This window comes from Felis catus, chromosome A1 (assembly GCF_018350175.1).
Source record: "Felis catus isolate Fca126 chromosome A1, F.catus_Fca126_mat1.0, whole genome shotgun sequence".
NCBI classification, from domain to species: Eukaryota; Metazoa; Chordata; class Mammalia; order Carnivora; family Felidae; genus Felis; species Felis catus.
This window is the reverse complement of record NC_058368.1, coordinates 67,586,676-67,607,815: the sequence shown is the minus strand read 5'-3', so window position 1 is coordinate 67,607,815 and position 21,140 is coordinate 67,586,676. Positions and strand designations below refer to the sequence as shown.

The window sequence follows — 21,140 nt, the reverse complement described above, 5'->3', positions numbered from 1 at the left end:
GATGTAGGAAGAGTTCAGTGGCCAGTTCTGGTCCTGTGCCTGCTCTTGGGCTGACACTTGAGCATATGAGTTGAATTCAGGGAAGAGGTTGGGGCTGGAGGTAGATATTAAGTTAAATTATGTTGGCTTTTGCGTTGATTAGTAGAAAATCATAATTTTATTTTTTTAATTTATGGAACTGTAATTTGAATAGAAAAGTATAATGTATCTGAAAGCAAGTACTGTGGCTTAGAGCTGTGTAATGTTATACTTAGCTTGTTACTCTCAGAGTGAGGCTTTAAAGCACAGTAGTCACAGCAATTGCAGCAGATAGGTACAACTCTCAGCCAGATCGTTTAATGCTTGAAATCTGACATTTTAGAATCAGCCTTCATCGTGAACCTGTCCAAATGTTTGTTAGAATTGGAACATACTCAGGTTGTTTATGAATGATCAAAACTGGGGGGTGGTGATTATCTCATACTTTCTTACTAATATGCTGAAGAATTAAAAATGCATTTATTTTTAGTATTAAATAAAACTCTAATACTGCCACTATAATTATAACAGATCTATTGTCATTAACCTACATGTTTACAAATTGGCGAAAGACGGCGTAGCAGGCAGTAGAGAAGCAGGGCCTTTTTTGTTATTTTTTTTTTTTTTTAGCCAAACAAATCTCTGTTTGAATTCCATTTCACCATTAATTAATTAATTATATGACTTCTATGAGACTTGGTTGAGAAATATCATTTGGACAGTGGGAATGGTGATGGTCTATTTTACAGAGTTGTCAGAGATTAAATATACTTTTATAGGTAAAGCACATAAAACAGCCCCAGACACAGAGCAGATTTTCAGTAAATATTAATTCCTGTTTTCTCTTTAAATATTTGAAGGCTGTCATGAGAAATAGTGGGTACATTTGTAGACCTGATTTGTGTTACACTTGATGAGAGAGTCAATATAGAATCATACTGAGATGTCCATGAGTGGAGAGAGATTTTTATAAAGCTCAGTGTGTGGATGAACATTCTAACAGAGTTTTCTAAAATTTTAATGAGCTGTCAGAGGTAATGCATTTCTGTTACAACAGTTATTCCGTATAACTGAAAAATCACATTTCCAAAATGTTGTAAAGAAGATGGAAGCACCAGATACATTTTATTATGTTTGTACATGATTTTCAAGTTCAGTGTTCCTTTTCCCAACTTAGACATTATGTGATTTTATACTGTTTATGTTACTTTATCCCACAAGAATCAAGTTTCTCCTAGCTGTTTCACACTGCACTCACATAGGTGAAATAGAGCCAGTTCTCTGGTGAATTTAATCAATGAAGAGAGCCAATCTAATTAACCCCTTAAGAAAATAATTCGAGATTATATTTCCTTTTTCTGAGTTATTAACAAAACTGCTCAAATCAATAGAGGTGGTACAGATAAAATTCAGCTATTTTCCAGGCCTCCTATTCATAGTCCATAAAATATAACATTGAAAGTGCTTTCAAAGTATCTCAAAAGTGATACCAAATCTTAAGGCAATGAAATGTTTCTATGTGTACTTTTAGTTTTATGGTATCCATTTTTTCATTTTGAAGAGCCCGTTTTATATGTTTAAGGGTGAAACATGATATTTGTTTAGTTGGAATGCTAACATCCCAGCTAATATCACCTGTGATATGAGCAAATAATAAAAAATTCAAGAACTATACCTCATTCATTTTTAGAAAAATATTAATTGCAGAAGCAGATGAAGCAGTCGAGGGAGTGAGAAAGTCTGCTACAACCATTTAATTCTGGTCTGTTTACCAAGAAAAAAAGGATTCTGGATGCTATACTTTGTGGTTGTCATTAAGTGTAAGTGTTTAGGGCATAAGACTGTCAGGCTCACCTTCTACATTGGTGCTTGCATTCTAATATGATGATGTTGCATGGATTAATTTCGAAATTAGGCATGTGACAATTTGACAACTCCTCCTCTAGAGTTAACTGGTTCACAGCCGACTTGCATACATGACCTTACTGTGGTCCAAACCATTTATACAGCATCAGTTACATGAAGATGGGTTGGTATGTTTAAGTGATTATGTGATTTGTCTTTGGTTTTTTGCTCGTTTATGCCTTGCTTATGTATTAATTCATATCTACGTCATGTAGGCCACAATTGATAGATGAATGGAAAAGCAAATTGAAAATAAAAGACTCATGAAATACAGACCGTTTCATAATTTACCTTAGAATGAAAAGCCTTAGGTTTTTGAAAGCATTATGTTTCAAAGTAAAACTTTCTAATGGAAATAATTTACTACTTTTCTATTTTGTCAGTTAGATATTGGTGTTTATGCAAATGTTACTTGTAATATGAAAGTGAGAAAACCTTTTTCTCTTTGTCTCCCGGTAGATTTAGTACGTGGTGGGATTGATCGCCACCGTCTGTTTAATCGGTAATCGGTTGTTGTTTAAATATCTATTTGATGAGAAAATATTTGTCCCAAACTGTTATCTTCTAGAAGGTATACAATAATAAAACTACTTTTATTTTAAGTTCTTAGGACCTTTAGATGAAAATTTCTATACAGAAGATTTTTACTTCTTGGAAAAGATAACATTTACTAATTTAGTAGAGAAAATTAAAGGCGTTGTTGAAAATATGAAAATCAGCTCAAAGAAGTAAGTATTTAAAATCATAAGAGAAATTCATTTCAGGATGTGCTATTTTGCATCTTATTTTTTCTTTTTAAGAATAGAAAATATTTCAAATATGTACACAATTGAAGATATAAGCGATATGTAGAGAATATTTAAAAATGATAATAAAGGACATCCACATACTCACCACCACCAAACTGTACATGTTAATGGTTTGTTTTATTTGCCTTGGATCTCACTGTCCTCTTTGTTTCTTACCCACCTACACAGTCTCCATCCTCCCTGAGAAGTAACCATTTTCCTAAATGCTGTGTGCATGATTCCATACTCATATTTATACTTTGCTTCATTTCTGAATATCCATGAGCAGTGTTGTTTGGGTCGAATGCCTGACTTTTATAGAGAAACTCTGTTTCCTGTAGGTTCCTCTGCACTCTACTTCCTCTGGAGCTTCATCCAGGTTCATGTACGCAGTTCATTTTAATTCCTTTTCGGTGTTTAATGAGTATGCTGTAGCTCGTTTATGCAGTCCATTACTGAGGTACAGTGAACTTGGCTTTAGTGTTTTTACTGTTACAGAAGTGCTGGAGTGAACCGGCTTTCAGTGTCTCCTTGTGCAGTGTGAGTTTCTCTAGAGCACAGGAGTGTTGCAGTTGGGTTGTAGGGTGTACATGTCTTCAGCCTTACCAGATATTGTTAAATACCCTTTAAAGTCATTGCAGCAATTAACACTCCCACCAGAAAGGTGAAAGTTCTGTTTCCACGGGTTCTTACCAATACCTGGAGTTGTCTGACTTGATCATTTTCTCTGTCTGGTGGATGTGAAATTGTGGCTTGTTTTACTTTGCATTTCTTTGACTCTTAGTAAAGTCAAGTATCTTCTCATACGATTATTTTCATTCACATTTACCCTTCTGTAAAATACCTGTTCGTGTCTTTTGCTCAGTTATCTGTTGGGCTTTTTTTCTTCTTTTAATGATCTATAAACATATTCTCTGTGATTCTGTATACTAATCTTTATCAGTTATATGTGTTACAAATATTATATTCTAGTTTGTGACATGACTATTTACTTTTTTATTGCAATTTTTTACCAAATACATAGATGATTTTTATTTTAATGTCAAAACATTATCAGGATTTTTCTGTCATGGTTTGTCTGTGGTCTCTGTGTGTGAGTGAGGGAGGGAGGGAGGGAGGGAGTGAGTGAGTGTGTGTGTGTGTGTGTGTGTGTGTGTATCTGTAGGATGTATAAGAATTTTTTTCTAGTCTGCGTTCATAAAGATATTCTCCTTTATTGTCTTCTAAAAGTTTTACCGTTTTGCTTTTTTATTGGTTTATATCTTTAGTTCTTCTTGGATTTTTAAAAAAGTATTTATTTATTTTGAGAGAGAGTGTGTATGTGTGAGTGAGCAGAGGAGGGGCTGATCTGCACTGTCAGCACAGAGCCCCATGCAGGGCTCGATCCCATGAACTGAGATCATGACCTGAGCTCATGTCCTTAATTCTTCTTAGATCTTTATATTGTTCCACTGGTATGCTGTCTCATGCCAGTCCCACACTCCAGTTACCACAGCCTTATAATAAATTTTGATAATAGCAAAAATTTTCTCTTCTGTCTCTTCTTCAAAATTGCATCAATTGTTTTTTGCTACTTGTTTTTCCACATAAATGTAATTAGAACCAGCATAACAAGTTCTACAAAAAACTGTCCTGGAATTTTTATGAGAATTTCCGTGAATTTATAGATTAGTTTAAGAATTGCCATCTTTATATAATATTAAATTATCTCATCTGTTAAATATATACATATATTGTTTATGGCTATATGAATGTATAATATATAAAACATATAAAATAACATATAGGTATATAACTGATGTATCTGGCATACAATTTATTTGTGGTATATGATTTATATATAAACATATGTATATAAGAATATGTAGGTAGATAGTTTGACACACTTACTTAGTGTTCCTTTTGGGTCCTTTGGTGAAGCTTCCGTTTTTTCCCCATGAGTTTTTACACATGTAGTTTTAGATTTATTCCCTTGTACTTTATACTTTTAGCCCATATTATAAATAGTGTACTTTATATTTTCAAATTGTTTATTGCTAAATTACAGGAATAATAATAAATTCTATAATAAATAATAAATAATAAATTCTATATTGATCTTCCTTGCTCAACTCTCTTATTTTTTGTAACATTTTATCTGATGTTAGACGCTCATGTCATTTGTGAATTGTAACAGCTTCGTACTTTAACTTCTAGCTTTTAAAACATCTCCTGTTGGCCTTTCTCTGGTTCTAGTTTGCTTAATTTAGGATAGACTTATTTTACTGTTTTACTTTTCATATATGTAGATTTAGGACCTGGCAGGCTCTTAATTGTTTTGATTGTTTTTATCAGTTTCAGTTTTTACTATTTTTTTCATCTGTTCTCTTTCATAAACTTCTCAAGTTGGGCTCTAAGCTTTTTAATATCACATTTTTTTTCCTTACATACCCTTAAATTACAGGCTTAAAAGTGTCTTTCTAAACTCTATTTAGCTGTATCACATAAGTTGTGATATATAAATGCTTCATTATGATTCATTGCTAACATGTTCAGATTTCTGGGTTTTTTAACATTTGCTTGTTAAGATGTTTTGAAATATTTATAGTGTCTTCTTCATGAAGGCAAACTCCTTGTCCATTTTATCATTGTTATCTTCCTTATATGGAATTGTGCCTAGATCTTGTTAGACATCCAGTAAATCTTTATTGAATAAATAAATGAATAAGATGCATTTTAAAAATTTTAAGTGGCACAGTGTGTTATTAATTGATTTCCAGTTTGTTTTTGAACTCTGATTAGAGAACATGGTTTATGAAAATCAATTATTTGGTATTTATTTCTACAAATTTTGTGAGACAGCGTTAATCTTTATCATTGTTCCATGCCTGATTTTTTTAAGGCTTATTCTCTAATTGTGTGGAAGATTTTACACATTTATTATTTTGAACATGCTATTTTTTTTCCAACCATCGAAATACTGAATTATTCTTTATCTGTCAGTTACTAGATGAAGTTTGTTAAAACACTGCAATGATGATTATGGATCTGTCATTTAATTCTTGCAACTTTGTCAAATTTTATTCTAAATATTTTGAGCTATAGTTATATATACTCTGATTCAGAATTATGTTTCTAGTGAATTGTTCCTTTTATCATTATATATTACTCCTTTTGCTATAATTTTGTCTTAAAGTCTGTGGGGTCTCGTATTTAAGCCACATCAACATTCTTTTTGGTTAATGCTTTTCTGTTTTATCTTTTTCCATTTACTTTCAGTGTACCCACACATCTTATGGCATACTACTAGGCTTCCTGCCAGAACTAAAAATTCTGATTCTTAGTCTTAAATACAGAATTCTGATTCGGATGAAATGGATGTCCTTGCTTAATCTGTTCCTTTAGGAAGTAATTCATCATTTAGGAAATGATGTTAACATAGAAAACTATAAATAAAGTAGGAAAGTGTAAGGGCATTTCTGCAGTAAAGAGATAATATCCACAGTTATTTTCAAGTGGATATTTTAAAAAGAAAACTTTAAAAAGCAAAAAAAGTTATTTTTGGTTAAATAATTTAGGTCTAGCTTATGTTGGAAAGCATATAAGTCATACTGAATTTTGTGAAAATATCGTTAACATTTCAGAACGAATTTTTTTAATCTGATCTGGCAAAAAATAGTTTTAAATAGGTTTGGGAAGCTATTTCAGCCACTTTAGAGGTGGATTTCAGACCAAAACCACCACCGAAACAACAAAAACCAACACTAAACTATAAGAACATCCCCTCTAATTGTCTGAAGTCATTGCATGCACACACATAATGCTAAACACGTCATGTTGTGGTTAGAATAAATGCATATATGCTTAAATGTGAACATATGTTTAAGATATGCGTCCTTATTTTCATGTCTCCCAAGAGTTAGCTACCTAGGAAGGTGGAACTCTGGGTGCAAAAGACAGAGTCCTTGGAACCATTGCTGGGGGAGCACGTGACACCTGTTTCTGGAGCAGAGTGATTACTGCCTGCTCTGCTCGGAGACCATCTCCACTCCTTAGACAGGAGGTGCTGACCTTCTCGTGCATGTTCCCTTCTGCAGTTCAGAGTATTTTGCAAAAAGAGAGAATTGAGAGAATCTACAAAAAGGCTGTTTGGGGCCCCCAATTTTCCCTTTCCTCATTTCCTCTTCTCTTAGTGCATATGGTCTCCTTGAAACATGGGGAGCATGTTTAACCATATTTCCTCCATTGTGTCTACAATTTCACATATTAGAGATTATGTGGCTAATAAATACCTTTGAGGGAGTTTAGGAATAGAGATTATGATTTTGATTAATTTACTCATTTAAAACAGGCTTATTGGATGGCTCAGTCGGTTAAGTGTCCGACTTCAGGTCACGAACTCGCGGTTTGTGAGTTCGAGCCCCACATCAGGCTCTGTGCTGACAGCTTGGAGCCTGCTTCCAATTTTGTGTCTCCCTCTCTCTCTGCCCCTCCCCTGCTCATGCTCTGTCTCTCTCTGTCTCTCAAAAATAAATAAATGTAAAAAAAAAATTTTTTTAACAGGTTTATTAACTGGTCATTAAGCAATGCTCTGTGAAAGATATGGTGTGTAATACAAATAGAAGGAATGTGAAGTCCTACATGTCAGAACCTTGTAGTCAAAGCTGATATAGTAGAGAGATACAAGTTCTCAACTCTGCATCTGAATTTCTTTATAAAAAAGAAGTGCTTATCGTTTCTTTTCTTGTTTCTTTCTTTTCAAAAACTTTCCTTAAAGTTTAGCCAACATTTTCTGCCCCAATGTATCAGTGAACATATAATACATTTCCTCTGGCATGGATTTTCAAATTCGGTTATGTTTAATCTAGGTATTTGTTTTATGCAGTCGTAATTAGTTTTCAAACTAATTTGTGACCATACAAGTCTGGACTTCTTAGTTATTTTGGAAATTCTCCCTTTTGTTCTTCCTGCCCTTCTTTCTTTCCTGGGTGGGCTCCAGTGCTTGAACACGTAACCAGCACTCAGCAAATATTGCCTTGAATTGAATGACGCACCGTATCCTTACAGGCACTGTTAAGAACACTACTTATAAGTGTTTAAAGATCATGTCAATGATAAAAAAAAAAAAGGATGGTTTTTAAAGCAGCAGTCATCTTTAAACTGACAAATTCTAGGGGCATCTGGGTGGCTCAGTCGGCTAAACATCCGACTCTTGGTTTTGGTTCAGGTCATGATCTCTTACGGTTCATGAGGTCAAGCCCTACGTTGAACTCTGTGCTGACAGCGTGGACACCGCTTGGGATTTTCTCTCTCTCTCTCTCTCTCTCTCTCTCTCTCTCTCTCTCTCTCTCTCTCTCTCCCCACCCCTCCCTCTCCCTCCCTCTCCCTCCCTCTCCCTCCCTCTCCTTCCCTCTCCCCCCCTCTCCCTCCCTCTCCTTCCCTCTCCCCGCCCCCATGCTTGCTCTCTCTCAAAATAAGTTTTTAAAAAAACTGACAAATTCTACTTACAAATTTGGAAGAAAAGTCATTTATATAAAGCTTGTCTATTGGAGATATTTTACATTAAATTTCCATTTCTCAGGGCATTAATTGTGACATGAAATATGGACCTTTCTCCTCAGAAAAACTCATCTGTTGTTTATCTTGTTTACCTAGCATGAGTGACCTTGTTATGAAAGCTGATGCCCTTATTTCCTCTTTGCCTAAACGTGAATCTCGGTATGATATCACATTTCTTAGAGAGAATCACAGGTAAGAATATATATTTTCTGTCACTGTATCCTTTACTCAGTTATGGTTTCCACTTATAGCAAAATTTAGAGCAAATTAAAAATTTTTAGAGAAGAAATGTATTTGACAAGATTAGGAAAAGAAATTGCAGCTCTAAGATATTTGAAATGAAATTCATCAAGCTCTGTCTACTTACATACAATTATCTGTTTCCCCCGAAGGGAACCTTTTCTGTTGTTTTTAATTAGGGACCGCATAGAATTGGAGGAAAAAATAGACATTATATAATTAACCTATAGACATGTTTCATTGTGTGATCTTTTTCTAATCAGTGCTCCTATAAAACCCAACTGAGATGAATACCTTAACATAGACTCATGATGGCTGAGAGTACCTTGTAAGTTTTCTGATTTTATGGTAGATGCAATCTTACATTGCTCATGTGTACCACTAGATGGTAATACGTGCTGTAGCTCCAGGAAGTCTGACTTTCAAGAGGTCTTTACACATGTGCAGTTGTATACTCAGGGAAAATAACTTTCTAAAGAAAGGAGCACTGTTGGGAAGGAAGTTTTATTTTTTTATTTTATTTTTTTTCAGATAACTAAGATTCAATACTTGTAAGTGTTTATTATTATTTTAGATAGCACAAGAGCTGGGGAGAGGGACAGAGGGAGAGAGAGGAAGAATCTTAAGCAGACTCCACAGTGAGTGTGGAGCCTGACACGGGGCTCAATCCCACTACCCCGGGATCATGATCTGAGCCTAAATCAAGAATCAAATGCTCAACCGACTGAGCCACCCAGGTGCCCCTCTTTTCTACGGGAATTCTTTTTACAAACTTCTTTGACTTCTAAATGCCATGTGCTGAAATAATTTAACACAAATTACTCAAAACCATCACTGTAAACATTAGTCACTAGACTGCTCTGTTAAGCTATATTGTACTTAGGAATTTTGATTTGTTTGGAACTTATTTACTCCCGTGTTAAATGTCTGAAACAACTGATTTTTATAGTTTATTGTCAGTTAGTTTCAGCTCCCTTTCTCTAACTTTCAATTTCTCTAACTTTCAAATCTCTCAATGCATCTGTTGCTTTTAAGCCTACTGCCTTATTTTATATAGACAGAAGGTATGATGTGACTTTTTGATATTGGTTTGCAATTCTCCAATTTTTTCTGTTATTTATAAAAATGTATAAATGGATATGCAGTATGTACATATTGATGTGCATCTCTGTTTATACAGTAATACCTAATGCCTGCCTTCTATAACATGCAGATAAGATAATTTGCCATTTTCTGAGTTCATGTATATACTTTAGGCATTTAACTTTTGTTTTCTATGTGCTTACCCATGCTGATAAATTCATCTGGGTCAACATTGGTTGTGTAGCATAGCATGAGCTTTCTTGTCCAAAAAACCCAGTTTTTGAATCCCAGTCTACCATGGCCCTGTGACTTCTCGTAGCTTCAGTTTCTTAATCTATAAAATGCGGGTGTCGAGTTCTACCCTTCCAGGGTTTTATGAGACTCAGGCCTGCTGCCGTGAATATAATAAATATTCAATGCATTGCAGCTATTATGTGTATTTGTTACACAAATAATGATACTTGGAAATAAGAGAAAGAAGATTAGACCTGAAAGTTAAACCATAAAATCAACTCCTCTTAATCTGGGGAGAGATGTGAATACCTGCCTTAAGTAGGATCCAGGTCAGCAAAACTTAATGATAACCTAAGTGAAGGTATTAATTTAATGAAGGAAGAATGACTTTGTTGGATTCTGTGTTGGAAGCCTAGGAAAGGTAGAGAGAAGCACATTAGCAATGCTGGACTGTACAAGCAGGGCTTAATCAGAGCAGTTGGAATGCTGTTAATGTGTGTGTGCGCGCGCGCACATGTGCGCATACACATGTGGAGGTTGTGTAGATGAGAACTCATTATTCATTTATAAAAGAATTGTTGTAGGGTTCGACCTTACACAATTGTAGGAGCTGGTTAAGCAGTCCCTCTGAGGCTATTGATGCTGGAGCTTGGAGCTCACAGTGCAAGCAGGAAGGAAAGGAGGTTGCAAGGCGGATGGCCGTTCTTTCTGCCTGCCATGAGCACACCCCAAGTTTCACTGTAAGCTTTCCAGTTTACATGGTTCATGAAGTCCACGATGGAAACAGAGGAGTTGTTCAGGTGAAATGTAACTGTATTTATTTATTTTTGTTATTATTATTTTTAATATGAAATTTATTGTCAAATTGGTTTCCATACAACACCCAGTGCTCATTCCAACAGGTGCCCTCCTTAATACCCATCTCCCACCCCCCATCAACCCTCGAAATGTAACTGTTTTTAGAAGAGGGAGGACACAGAAATTCTCTGAGAAATCTTTGCGGAGGGAATACTATAGAACGAATAGTGTCTTCAACATCTTTTAAGATGGGTGGCTTGACCTGTCTTTATATACAAACTAATAACATCATAACAGACTTAATTCAGTAGAACATCTCTGCATGGAATGGATATGATATTGGCTGAGCATCTTCCTGCTGCGGTGGCCTGTTTGAAATGTGCTTAGTTTATCCCTAAGACTTGAAGGGCTGCACATACCTACCTCAAGCCAACCTTCATTGCTCTCTTTGACGTAAGCTTTTAATAATTATTGACTGTCAGTGCACTTGACATCATTCTTCCTTGCTAATGGCATAAAGTGTAACACTAGTTTCTTGGCAATTGAATACACATCCATTGCCTTAAAAAGGTGGTGTAGGTGGAATTAGCATCTTTTTGTTAATATTGTATGGGAAAAGAGATGTGCTGCTTCCATTCTTAGATTAGTCAATGTAATACCTACTAATAGGCTCAGGATTTTGCTCAGAAAATGGTCATGAGTCTACATCAATGCATGTAGAAATAGATGATGGAGAGGGACTGTTGGATTCGGATACAGACAGCCTCACAGAATCGGCAGTCGTCTGAGTAAACAGATGCCTGCTTTAGCCTCCACAACAGAAAATAACCAGTTTTGGCAGTTTGGGCATATTGGCAGTTTTAGCCAATCGGCAGTAGTCTGAATAAACAGATGCCTGCTTTTAGCCACCATAACAGCACATACAGAAAATACAAGTTTTGAGTAATGCTACAAGTATAGCAATAATTGGTAAAATTGTCACCAACATAACTAAAGTAATTAACCACTGTAGATAGTCTCTTCAGTTTTAAAACTTCTGATTTGTAGTCCTTATTTCTAGTAATAGTTCCGTAGCAGGATATGTTGTCTGATTCTGTCACTCCTATTTTTCACAAAATTAAATCATGTCAACTTCATATAAAATAAAATATCTTTCATTTCTTTGTCAAGGACCCATATTTGAAGTGACTTTTATGTTAACTTTCATTGCTGAGAAATTCATCCCTTCGCTGCAAAAAGTCTAGATATTTATAGTCTTTCTGCACCAAAGAAGACTATATCCCTGTAATTTTACAGGGATACATTTTGATTTGGTAACCTTCATCCCTTTGTAATACATAAAATATAATTCATACATCTCAAAAAACTGACTTCCTGTATTATTACAGTGTTAAAACAGTAATTCAATTGAATATTCTGTACTTTTAGTCAAGTATATACTTTTAACTTTGAATTACGTTAAATATAAAATTTATTATCTTTCACTGGCCTCTTCTGTGCTCTGTGTTCCTTGTAACGATGAGTCCATCTTCCAACTTAGAACTTAGTTCAGTGAAAGAAACAAGCAGGAAGACTGAGAGGAGGAGCTCGGGAGAAGGTGCCTGGGGCCAAAAATAAGTATGATAAATTTGGGCTTTTACCTCCTGAACTTTCCTGTTATATGATATATTGGAGTTTTTTAAATACTAAATTCAAAAAAACTACTGAACAGTTAATTTTATTCTCAAATCTGAAAAAATATATTCAACCAACACAAAAGTAACCTGGTTTTATTTTTTATGTTGTATGGTCCATGAGAATTTGGGGGAGGTTAAAGTTAGAGTTTTCACTGTAATAGTATTGTTCTTTGAAGAGTTTTTAAAAATCACTCGTTCATAAGTTCTTATTTTCTCTGTTTCCTTCCAGTTTTGTAGTTTATTGAACACAAACATGAGGCTTTTAAATTTGCATTTTCATCTGTGAAATAACCAGGTTTTTTTAATCTAGTGAGAAAGAGAACAATTTATAAGAATGTGTATAGCTGAGATTAAGGTTTATTAGATAATTAGAGATTTAACTCATCCCCTTTCATCTTATTTTCTATTTTCGTAGCATTATAAAGATAAAGCCTCAAGAGAATGGTATGTTCTTTGATGTCATTGCTATTGTTGATCCATTGACAAGAGAGGCACAGAAGATGGCCCAGTTATTGATTGTGAGATAATATTTTTATTCTATATTCTATATATGTCATTTTATTATATACTTTTGTTTTGAAATTTATCATTAATCTGTCAGGTCTGTTTTCAAGTATAGTGTTTATGTCCTCTTGATTCTTTATTCTGTGTAACTTTTTAATCATATTTCAATGTAGAAAATGGAGTGGTGTAAGGCTGTGCACGAGGTGTATGGCAGGCCCAAGGTTCGGTGTTGCTGTGGACTTAATTGTTGTCTCCACCTCCCCTGAAATTTATATGGTGAAGCCCTACCCTTCCTGTGACTGTGTTTGGAAATGGGGCCTTTAGGGGCTAATTAAGGTTAAATGAGATTTTACAGTTTGGGCCCTAATCCAATAGGATTTATATCCTTACAGAAGAGGAAGAGAGAGAGCTCTCTTTCTCGCCTCACACACACACAAAGCAGAGGTCATGTGAGCACGTGGCAACATGGTGGCTGCCTCCAAGGCAGGAAGAGGGCTTTCACCAGAAACAGAATCAGCCGGCCTCTTGATTGAAAATTAGTAAATTTCTGTTGTTTAAGCCACCCAGTCTGTGGTATTCTGTGGCAGCATTCTGAGCTAACTAACACACGGTCTTCCTGTCTTCACCCTGTCTCGAGTTCTGAAGAAATGGCTTCTGGAGAAGCCGATGGTATAATAAGTAACAATAGCCAAACAGGTGAGTGAAGGTTAGATTCAGAAAGTTTGGCCAAAGTAACAGAACCTTCAAGACTGGAGTTTATTTCTCTCATCTCACAGCAGCCTGGAGTGGCTAAGGCGGCCCCACGGTGAGGACTTGGCCAGCCTTTGTGTGGTAGTTCAGTCTTCCTCCTGAAGCGGCTGGTGTCTCGTGGCCTCAGATCCAGTCAGGCTCCTCTGACCCACCTCTGTGTTCCTGTGAGCGGGAAGGGGAGAGCAAGGGCATACCCATCCAGTCTTGTCTCACTGACGTGAGCCCTGCATGAGGCTCTGTGCTGACAGCATGGAGCCTGCTTGGGATTCTGTCCCTCTTCCTGCCCCCCCCCCCCCCCCCCCCCCCCGCCGCTGGTCCTCTCTCTCTCTCTCTCTCTCTCTCAAAATAAATAAATTTAAAAGAAAACAGAAATCAATCATTGTATCTGTAAGGCATGGAGCTAATATGATGCATTTTAGTGTATAAATACCTATTCCTACAGAGTCATTATTCAGAAAAAAAAAAAAAAACATTGCTTACCTCCGAAGTTTTTATGTAAAGGTAGAATTTAGGAATAAAATAGGAATTTAAATGGAAATATAAAATATGGGATTGGATCCCAGTTTATGTGATTGGAAATAATAACATGTTTCCTTCTGAGCACCTTAGCACTTCATATAATTTATTATTTCTTACCATAACGAAAATTTATGCTATAAAACATAATTTATTGGAAGAAATGGATAGTTTCTCATTGAACACTTGAGAAAAACAGTGCCTCAGTGACCTCTGTTGTAGCAAATATGAGGAATGATAGAATAGGAAATAGGGCTCTGAAATCCTTAGTCTGTCCTGATTCCTTCTCAAGCCTGTTCTTTCCTGTTCTATGTGCCTTTTCTCATCCTTCTGTCTTTCTCTATGTCCTCTGTTGACTAATATCTTTCAAATCTGCACTGACTTGCCTTCTAGAGGTAGGGACTACCAAAATTAATAATTCTTCTACATCATATGCCCCAGGAAAAGAGACAGTATTTCCTCCATATGTAGCTAGGAACTTCCTACATCTCTACCACGTGGGCAGAATTCCAAATGGACTGGGGCACCCTGGCCATTGTTGCTGTGAGGACAGCACTTTGTATTCACATGTCATAGTTCCAGCAATTATTTTACTTGTTCTTCAATACTAAGGAAATATGGAGACCATGAAAGAAAGTCACATTAGGCAAAAGGGAGGCCGCGTAACTCTTGAGCAATGAAATCAACTGTCTGGATTCAAATCTGACCCTGGCCATGATTTATTGTGTGATCTTGGGTGAATTACTACTACATTTCTCTGTGGCTCAGCTGTGAAGGTGGTCACCTCTAAAGGCTGTTGTGAGGATCACATGAGATAATGAATATCAAGTGTGAACGCAGGGCACCTGAGTAGCTCAGTCAGTTAAGTGTCAGACTTTGGCTCAGGTCATGATTTTTTGGGTCGTGAGTTCAAGCGCTGCATCAGGTTCACTGCTGTCATCACAGAGCCTTCTTCAGATCCTCTGTTCCTGTCTCTTTCTGCCTCTTTGCCACCCCTTCTCTCTCAAAAATAAATAAAACATTTTTTAAAGGTGTGAACACAGTGCCTGGTGCATAGTAAATGCCTAATAAATGTTAGATATTAAGATTATTTAATATAAAATATGGGAATTTTTTTCTAACAGGTACTTGGCAAGATTATCAACATGAAGATAAAGTTGTTCATGAACTGTAGGGGTAAGCTTTCAGAAGCCCCTTTAACGAGGTGAGTCTGAGTGAACATAATTTCATTTCAAAAAGTTTGCAGTTGCTAAGACTAAAAGAAAGGACCATAATTACTGGGTCTGTTTTTTTTTCTTCACAAGATGGTTAACTGAAAAATCAGAAGACCAAAGATAATTTATTAACCTTAATGGACGCAAAATTATAATAACCAGTAAAATTGATCTGACATAATTACAGTATTTACATGGATTTATGTTTGTCCATGGGTATTTTTGAAAATGTGATGTAGAAATACCTATATAAAGTTGAATTAAACCATTTTTGTGTTTGTGTACTTTCAGTACTTCAGAGCTGAATTATCAAAATGAACTTTATGATATTGTCTCATTTCTATTCGGAAGTATTGAGATGTAGTTAGTGTAGAATAATCTTTTAATAATACAGAAAATGTTTATTATATGCAATTAAAAATTTTTATATATAATTTATTGTCAAGTTAGTTAACATACAGTATATATGGTGTGCTCTTGGTTTGGGGGGTAGATTCCTATGATTCATCGCTTACATACAACACCCAGTGCTCATCCCAACAAGTGTCCTCCTCAGTGGCCATCACCCATTTCTCCCCTTTCTCCATCCCCTCTGTCAACCCTCAGTTTGTTCTCCACATTCAAGAGTCTGTTATGGTTTGCCTCCCTCTCTGTTTGAAACTATTTTTTCCCTTTCCTTCTCCCATGGTCCTCTATTAAGTTTCTCAAGTTCCATATATGAGTGAAAACATATGATATCTGTCTTTCTCTGACTGAGTTATTTCACTTAGCATAATGCCCTCCAGTTCCATCCACATTGTTGCAAATGGCAGGATTTCATTCTTTCTTATTGCCAAGTAGTATTCCATTGTATATATAAAACACATCTTTATCCATTCATCAGTTGATGGACATTTGGGTTCTTTCCATGATTTGGCTATTATTGAAAGCACTGCTATAAACATTGGGGTACATGTACCCTTTTGAATCAGCAGTCCTGTATTGATTCAGGCAGGATCAATTGCTGGGTCGTAGGGTAATTCTATTTTTAATTTTTTAAGGAACCTCCACACTGTTTTCCAGAATGGCTTCATTAGTTTACATTCCCACCAACAATGCAAGAGGATTCCTGTTTCTCCACATCCTCACCAGCATCTGTTGTTTCCTGAGTTGTTAATTTTAAGCACTCTTACTGGTGTGAGGTGGTATCTTACTGTGGTTTTAATTTGTATTTCCCTGATGATGAGTGATGTTGAGCATCTTTTCATGTGTCTGTTGGCTCTCTGGATATCTTCTTTGGAAAAGTGTCTGTTCATGTTTTCTTCCCATTTCTTCACTGGATAACTTGTTTTTCGGGTGTTGAGTTTGGTAAGTTTAATCCTTTATCTGATATGTCATTTGCAAATATCTTCCCCCATTCCATCGGTTGCCTTTTAGTTTTGTTGATTGTTTCCTTTGCAGTGCAAAAGCTTTTTATCTTGATGAGGTCCCAATAGTACAGTTTTGCTTTTATTTCCCTTGCCTTTGGAGACGTGTCAAACAAGAAGTTGCTGCAGCTGAGGTCAAAGAGATCGTTTTTCTTCTCTGGGGTTTTGGTGGTTTCCTGTCTGACATTTAGGTCTTTCATCTATTTTGAGTTTGTTTTTGTGTATGGTGTCAGAAAGTCGTCCAGTTTCATTCTCCCAGCACCATTTGCTAAAGAGACTGTCTCTTTTCCATTGGATACTCTTTCCTGCTTTGTCAAAGATTAGTTGGCCATACACTTGTGGGTCCAATTCCAGGTTCTTCATTCCATTGGTCTATGTTTCTGTTCTTGTGCCAGTACCATGGGGTTCTATCCTTCAAGAAGAGCTAAAAATTATAAATGTTTATGCTCTCAACTTGGAAGCACCCAAATACATAAATCAGTTAATCACAAACAGAAGCAATCTTATTGATAGGAATACTATAATTGCAGGGGACTTTAATACTCCACTTAAAACAATGGACAGATAATCTAGGCAAAAAAATCAATAAAGAAACAATGGCCTTGAATGATACACTGGACCAGATGGATTTGACAGATAGATTCAGAATTTTTCATCCAAAAGCAGCAGAGTATATATTCTTCTAGAGTGTACATGGAACATTCTCCAAGATAGATCACATGCTGGGTCACAAAACAGTCCTCAAACATATAAAAGAATTGAGATCATACCATGCATATTTTCTGATCACAACAGTATGAAACTTGAAATCAGCCACAGAAAAAAAAATTGGAAAGCCTCCAAATGCATGGAGGTTAAAGAACATCCTACTAAAGAATGAATGGGTCAACCAGGCAATTAAAGAAGTTTAAAAAATACATGGAAACAAGTGAAAATGAAGACACGACAGTCCAAACCGCTTGGGATGCAGCAAAGGCAGATACATTGTAATCCAGACCTATCTCAAGAAACAAGAAAAATCCCAAATACAAAAACTAACAGCATACCTAGAGGAACTAGAAGCAGGACAGCAAAGAAACCCCAAAGCCAGCAGAAGAATAGAAATAGTAAACATTAGAGCAGAAATAAACAATACAGAATCAAAAAACAAAACAAAACAGTAGAACAGATCAATGAATCTAGGAGCTGGTTTTTTTAAAAAAACAGACAAAATTGATAAACCCCTAGCCAGACTTCTCAAAAAGAGGACCCAAATAGATAAAATCACAAATGAAAAGAGGATAGATCACAACCAACACCACAGAAATACAAACAATTATCAGAGAATACTATGCAAATTATATGCCAACAAACTGGACAACCTGGAAGAAATGGACAAATTAGACACCTACACACTACTAAAACTCAAATGGGAAGAAATAGAAAATTTAAACAGACCCATAACCAGTGGAGAAATTGAATCAGTTATTCAAAAATCTCCCAATAAGTAAGAGTCCTGGGCCAGATGGCTTCCCAGGGGAATTCTACCAGACATTTAAAGCAGAGTTAATGCCTATCCTTCTCAAGCTGTTCCAAAAATAGAAATGGGAGGAAAGCTTTCAGACTCATTGTATGAAGCCATCATTACCTTGATTTGCAAACCAGAGACTCCACTAAAAAGGAGAATTACACGTCAATATCCCTGATGAACATTGGATGCACAAATTCTCAACAAGATACTAGCAAATCAAATTCAACAGTATATCAAAAGAGGTATTCACCACAATCAAGTGGGATTCATTCTTGGGCTGCAGGGCTGGTTCAGTATTCGAAAACCTATCAGTGTTATACATCACATTAATAGAAGAAAGAATAAGAACTGTATGGTCCTATCTTGGATGGAGAAAGTATGTGACAAAATACAGCATCCTTTCTTCATAAAACCCTCAAGAAAGTCGGGATAGAAGGAACATGCCTAAACATCATAGAAGCCATATATGAAAAGCCCACAGCTAATATCCTCCTCAATGGGGGAAAAACAGAGCTTTCCCCCTGAGATCAGGAACACAACAGTGATGTCCACTCTTAGTTGTTTAACATAGTGTTGGAAGTCCTCGCCTCAGCAATAAGACAATAAAATGAAATAAAAGGCATCCAAATTGGCAAGAAGAAGTCAAACTTTCACTTTTTGTAGATGACATGATACTCTACATGGAAATTTGGAAAGACTTCACCAAAAAGTTGCTAGATACAAAAAAGTTGCTAGGAATTCAGCAAAGTTGCAGGATACAAAATCAGTGTATACAAATCAGTTGTCTTTCTATACACCAATAATGAAGCAACAGAAAGAGAAATCAAGACATCGATCCCATTTACAATTGCACCAAGAACTGTAAAATACCAAGGAATAAATCTAACCAAAGATGTAAAAGATCTGTATGCTGAAAACTATAGAAAATTTATGAAGGAAATTGAAGAAGACACAAATGGAAAAACATTCAATGCTCATGGATTGGAAGAACAAATATTGTTAAAATGTCATTACTACCCAAAGCAATCTACATGTTCAGTGCAATCCCAATCCAAATTGCCTTGGCATTCTTCTCAAAGCTAGAGCAAACAATCCTAAAATTTGTATGGAATCACAAAAGGCCCTGAATAGCCAAAGTTATGTTGAAAAAGAAAACCAAAGCGGGAAGCATCACAATCCCAGACCTTAGCCTCTACTACAAGGCTGTAATCATCAAGACAGTATGGTACTGGCACAAGAATAGATGCAAATATTTCACATTAAAACTGTTGAAATAACATGGCCTCTAAAGTGGGGACAAAAACTTACCCGTCTTCCCCTTTCTGGGTCAGGGTCACTATCATTTTGAGCCACCCTTTCTGATAGGAATATGCAGATCTTTCAGGTGTCACGGGGCAAAAAAAAAAAAAAAAAAAGGCTTGTCAATGTACCATGCAAACACAAGACAGAAAAGTTGCATTCGGTTAGTCCCTTGTTTACTTATTGAATTGTATTTGTTGTAATTGATAAACATAGGTTATTGCCTTGAGCAGATATTTTAAACATGGCAAATATTTTTAATACAGTGTTTGGAAAGCAATAAAATGGGAAATGTAAGGAATTTAGATGAAAATTTAGGGTACATTCATTCCTTTCCTGAGACTCATGTCCTCATATCTCATTCATTTTTCATACTTCTCATTTATCTTGTGTATTTCAAATTTTATTACGTCCCTCTAAATCCAAACAAAAGCTTTCATCTTATTTTAGCCACTAATGGAGAGAGGTCAGTTAGCTCTGTGAGTACAGAATTTTTATTCACACGACTAGAGATGCTCTCCATAGTATCCCTATAAAGAGTAAGAATATTGAACATAAGGAAGCATAATCCATTAGGAAGGAAAGAACTTGACCTAAGGTGAAATGACCCTTAATGTACCAGACAGATGCTTTGAGCAGTTAATAATGCTGCATAACACAAAGACTTTGAAACTGGTTTGGAACTATGGGCTCAACAGAGTATTATTTACTCGGTAGCATCTATCAAGAAAACTAGATGACACATTGGTCCCCAAGCCCTTTGCTTTTAGAATACTGTCCCTCCTTCTCAGACGTGGCACAGGTTGTGGGCACCCTGCTGTGTCTCCCACGTGTCCCAGCCTTCCTGCGGGGTAGGGGAAGGGGTGCTGAATCTCCTCTTAGCTAATCCTCCCTTCCTGTTGGAACCCACACTTGCTTTGTCACATAGCTCCTTTGTTCCATGTCTTTGACCTCCCTGCCAGCCCTTTTCTTTCTGTCCTGAGAGTTTCCTCAATTTAAGAAGAGAAATAAAAAGGGGCGCCTGGGTGGCTCAGTTGGTTAAGCATCTGACTTCGGCTCAGGTCATGATCTCGTGGTTCGTGAGTTCAAGCCCCACGTCGGGCTCTGTGCTGACAGCTCAGAGCCTGGAGCCTGTTTCAGATTCAGTGTCTCCCTCTCTCTGACCCTCCCCTGTTCATGCTCTGTCTCTCTGTCTCAAAAATAAATAAACGTTAAAAAAATTTTTTTTAAAAAAGAAGAGAAATAAATTGCTCTCTTAGTAACCTCTCCTCTGGAGCCCAGACTTTTTTCTCCTCTTCTGCATTCTTTCTCTTCTCAGCTTCTTCATGGATGGCTCATACCCCCTGTTCACCCCTCATTCACCTTGTACCTCCCCCTGCACCTTGCCTTTCCCAACACAGAGCTTGATCCCACAACCCTGGGATCATACCTGAGCTGAAGTCAAGAGTCAGATACTCAACTGACTGAGCCACTCAGGTGCCCCAGTCCTATTTGTTTTTAATTGAACTTTCATCAGAATTTTAGCTTGAATTTTATTTGCTTTCTGGTTATCACTTCTCCTCATACATTAGTGGTGCCAACATTTAATAAAATGGCTGACAAATAGTCAAATCTGAAGAAGGATCAGTGAGCAAATACAGCTCATAATACTAGAACCCACA

General features: G+C 36.4%; 1 protein-coding gene across 3 annotated transcripts in view; it reads left to right on the top strand.

Annotated features, from left to right (window-relative positions):
• Positions 1-21,140, top strand: part of UGGT2 (UDP-glucose glycoprotein glucosyltransferase 2) — a 188,535-nt gene that overhangs the window by 129,075 nt on the left and 38,320 nt on the right. For all 3 annotated transcript variants that reach the window (XM_045055129.1, XM_011280607.4, XM_045055130.1), the window contains 4 exons: positions 2,527-2,651; positions 8,346-8,441; positions 12,696-12,798; positions 15,175-15,254. In XM_045055129.1, the coding sequence (XP_044911064.1) occupies positions 2,527-2,651; positions 8,346-8,441; positions 12,696-12,798; positions 15,175-15,254 (404 nt within the window). The remainder of the gene's footprint in view (positions 1-2,526; positions 2,652-8,345; positions 8,442-12,695; positions 12,799-15,174; positions 15,255-21,140) is intronic.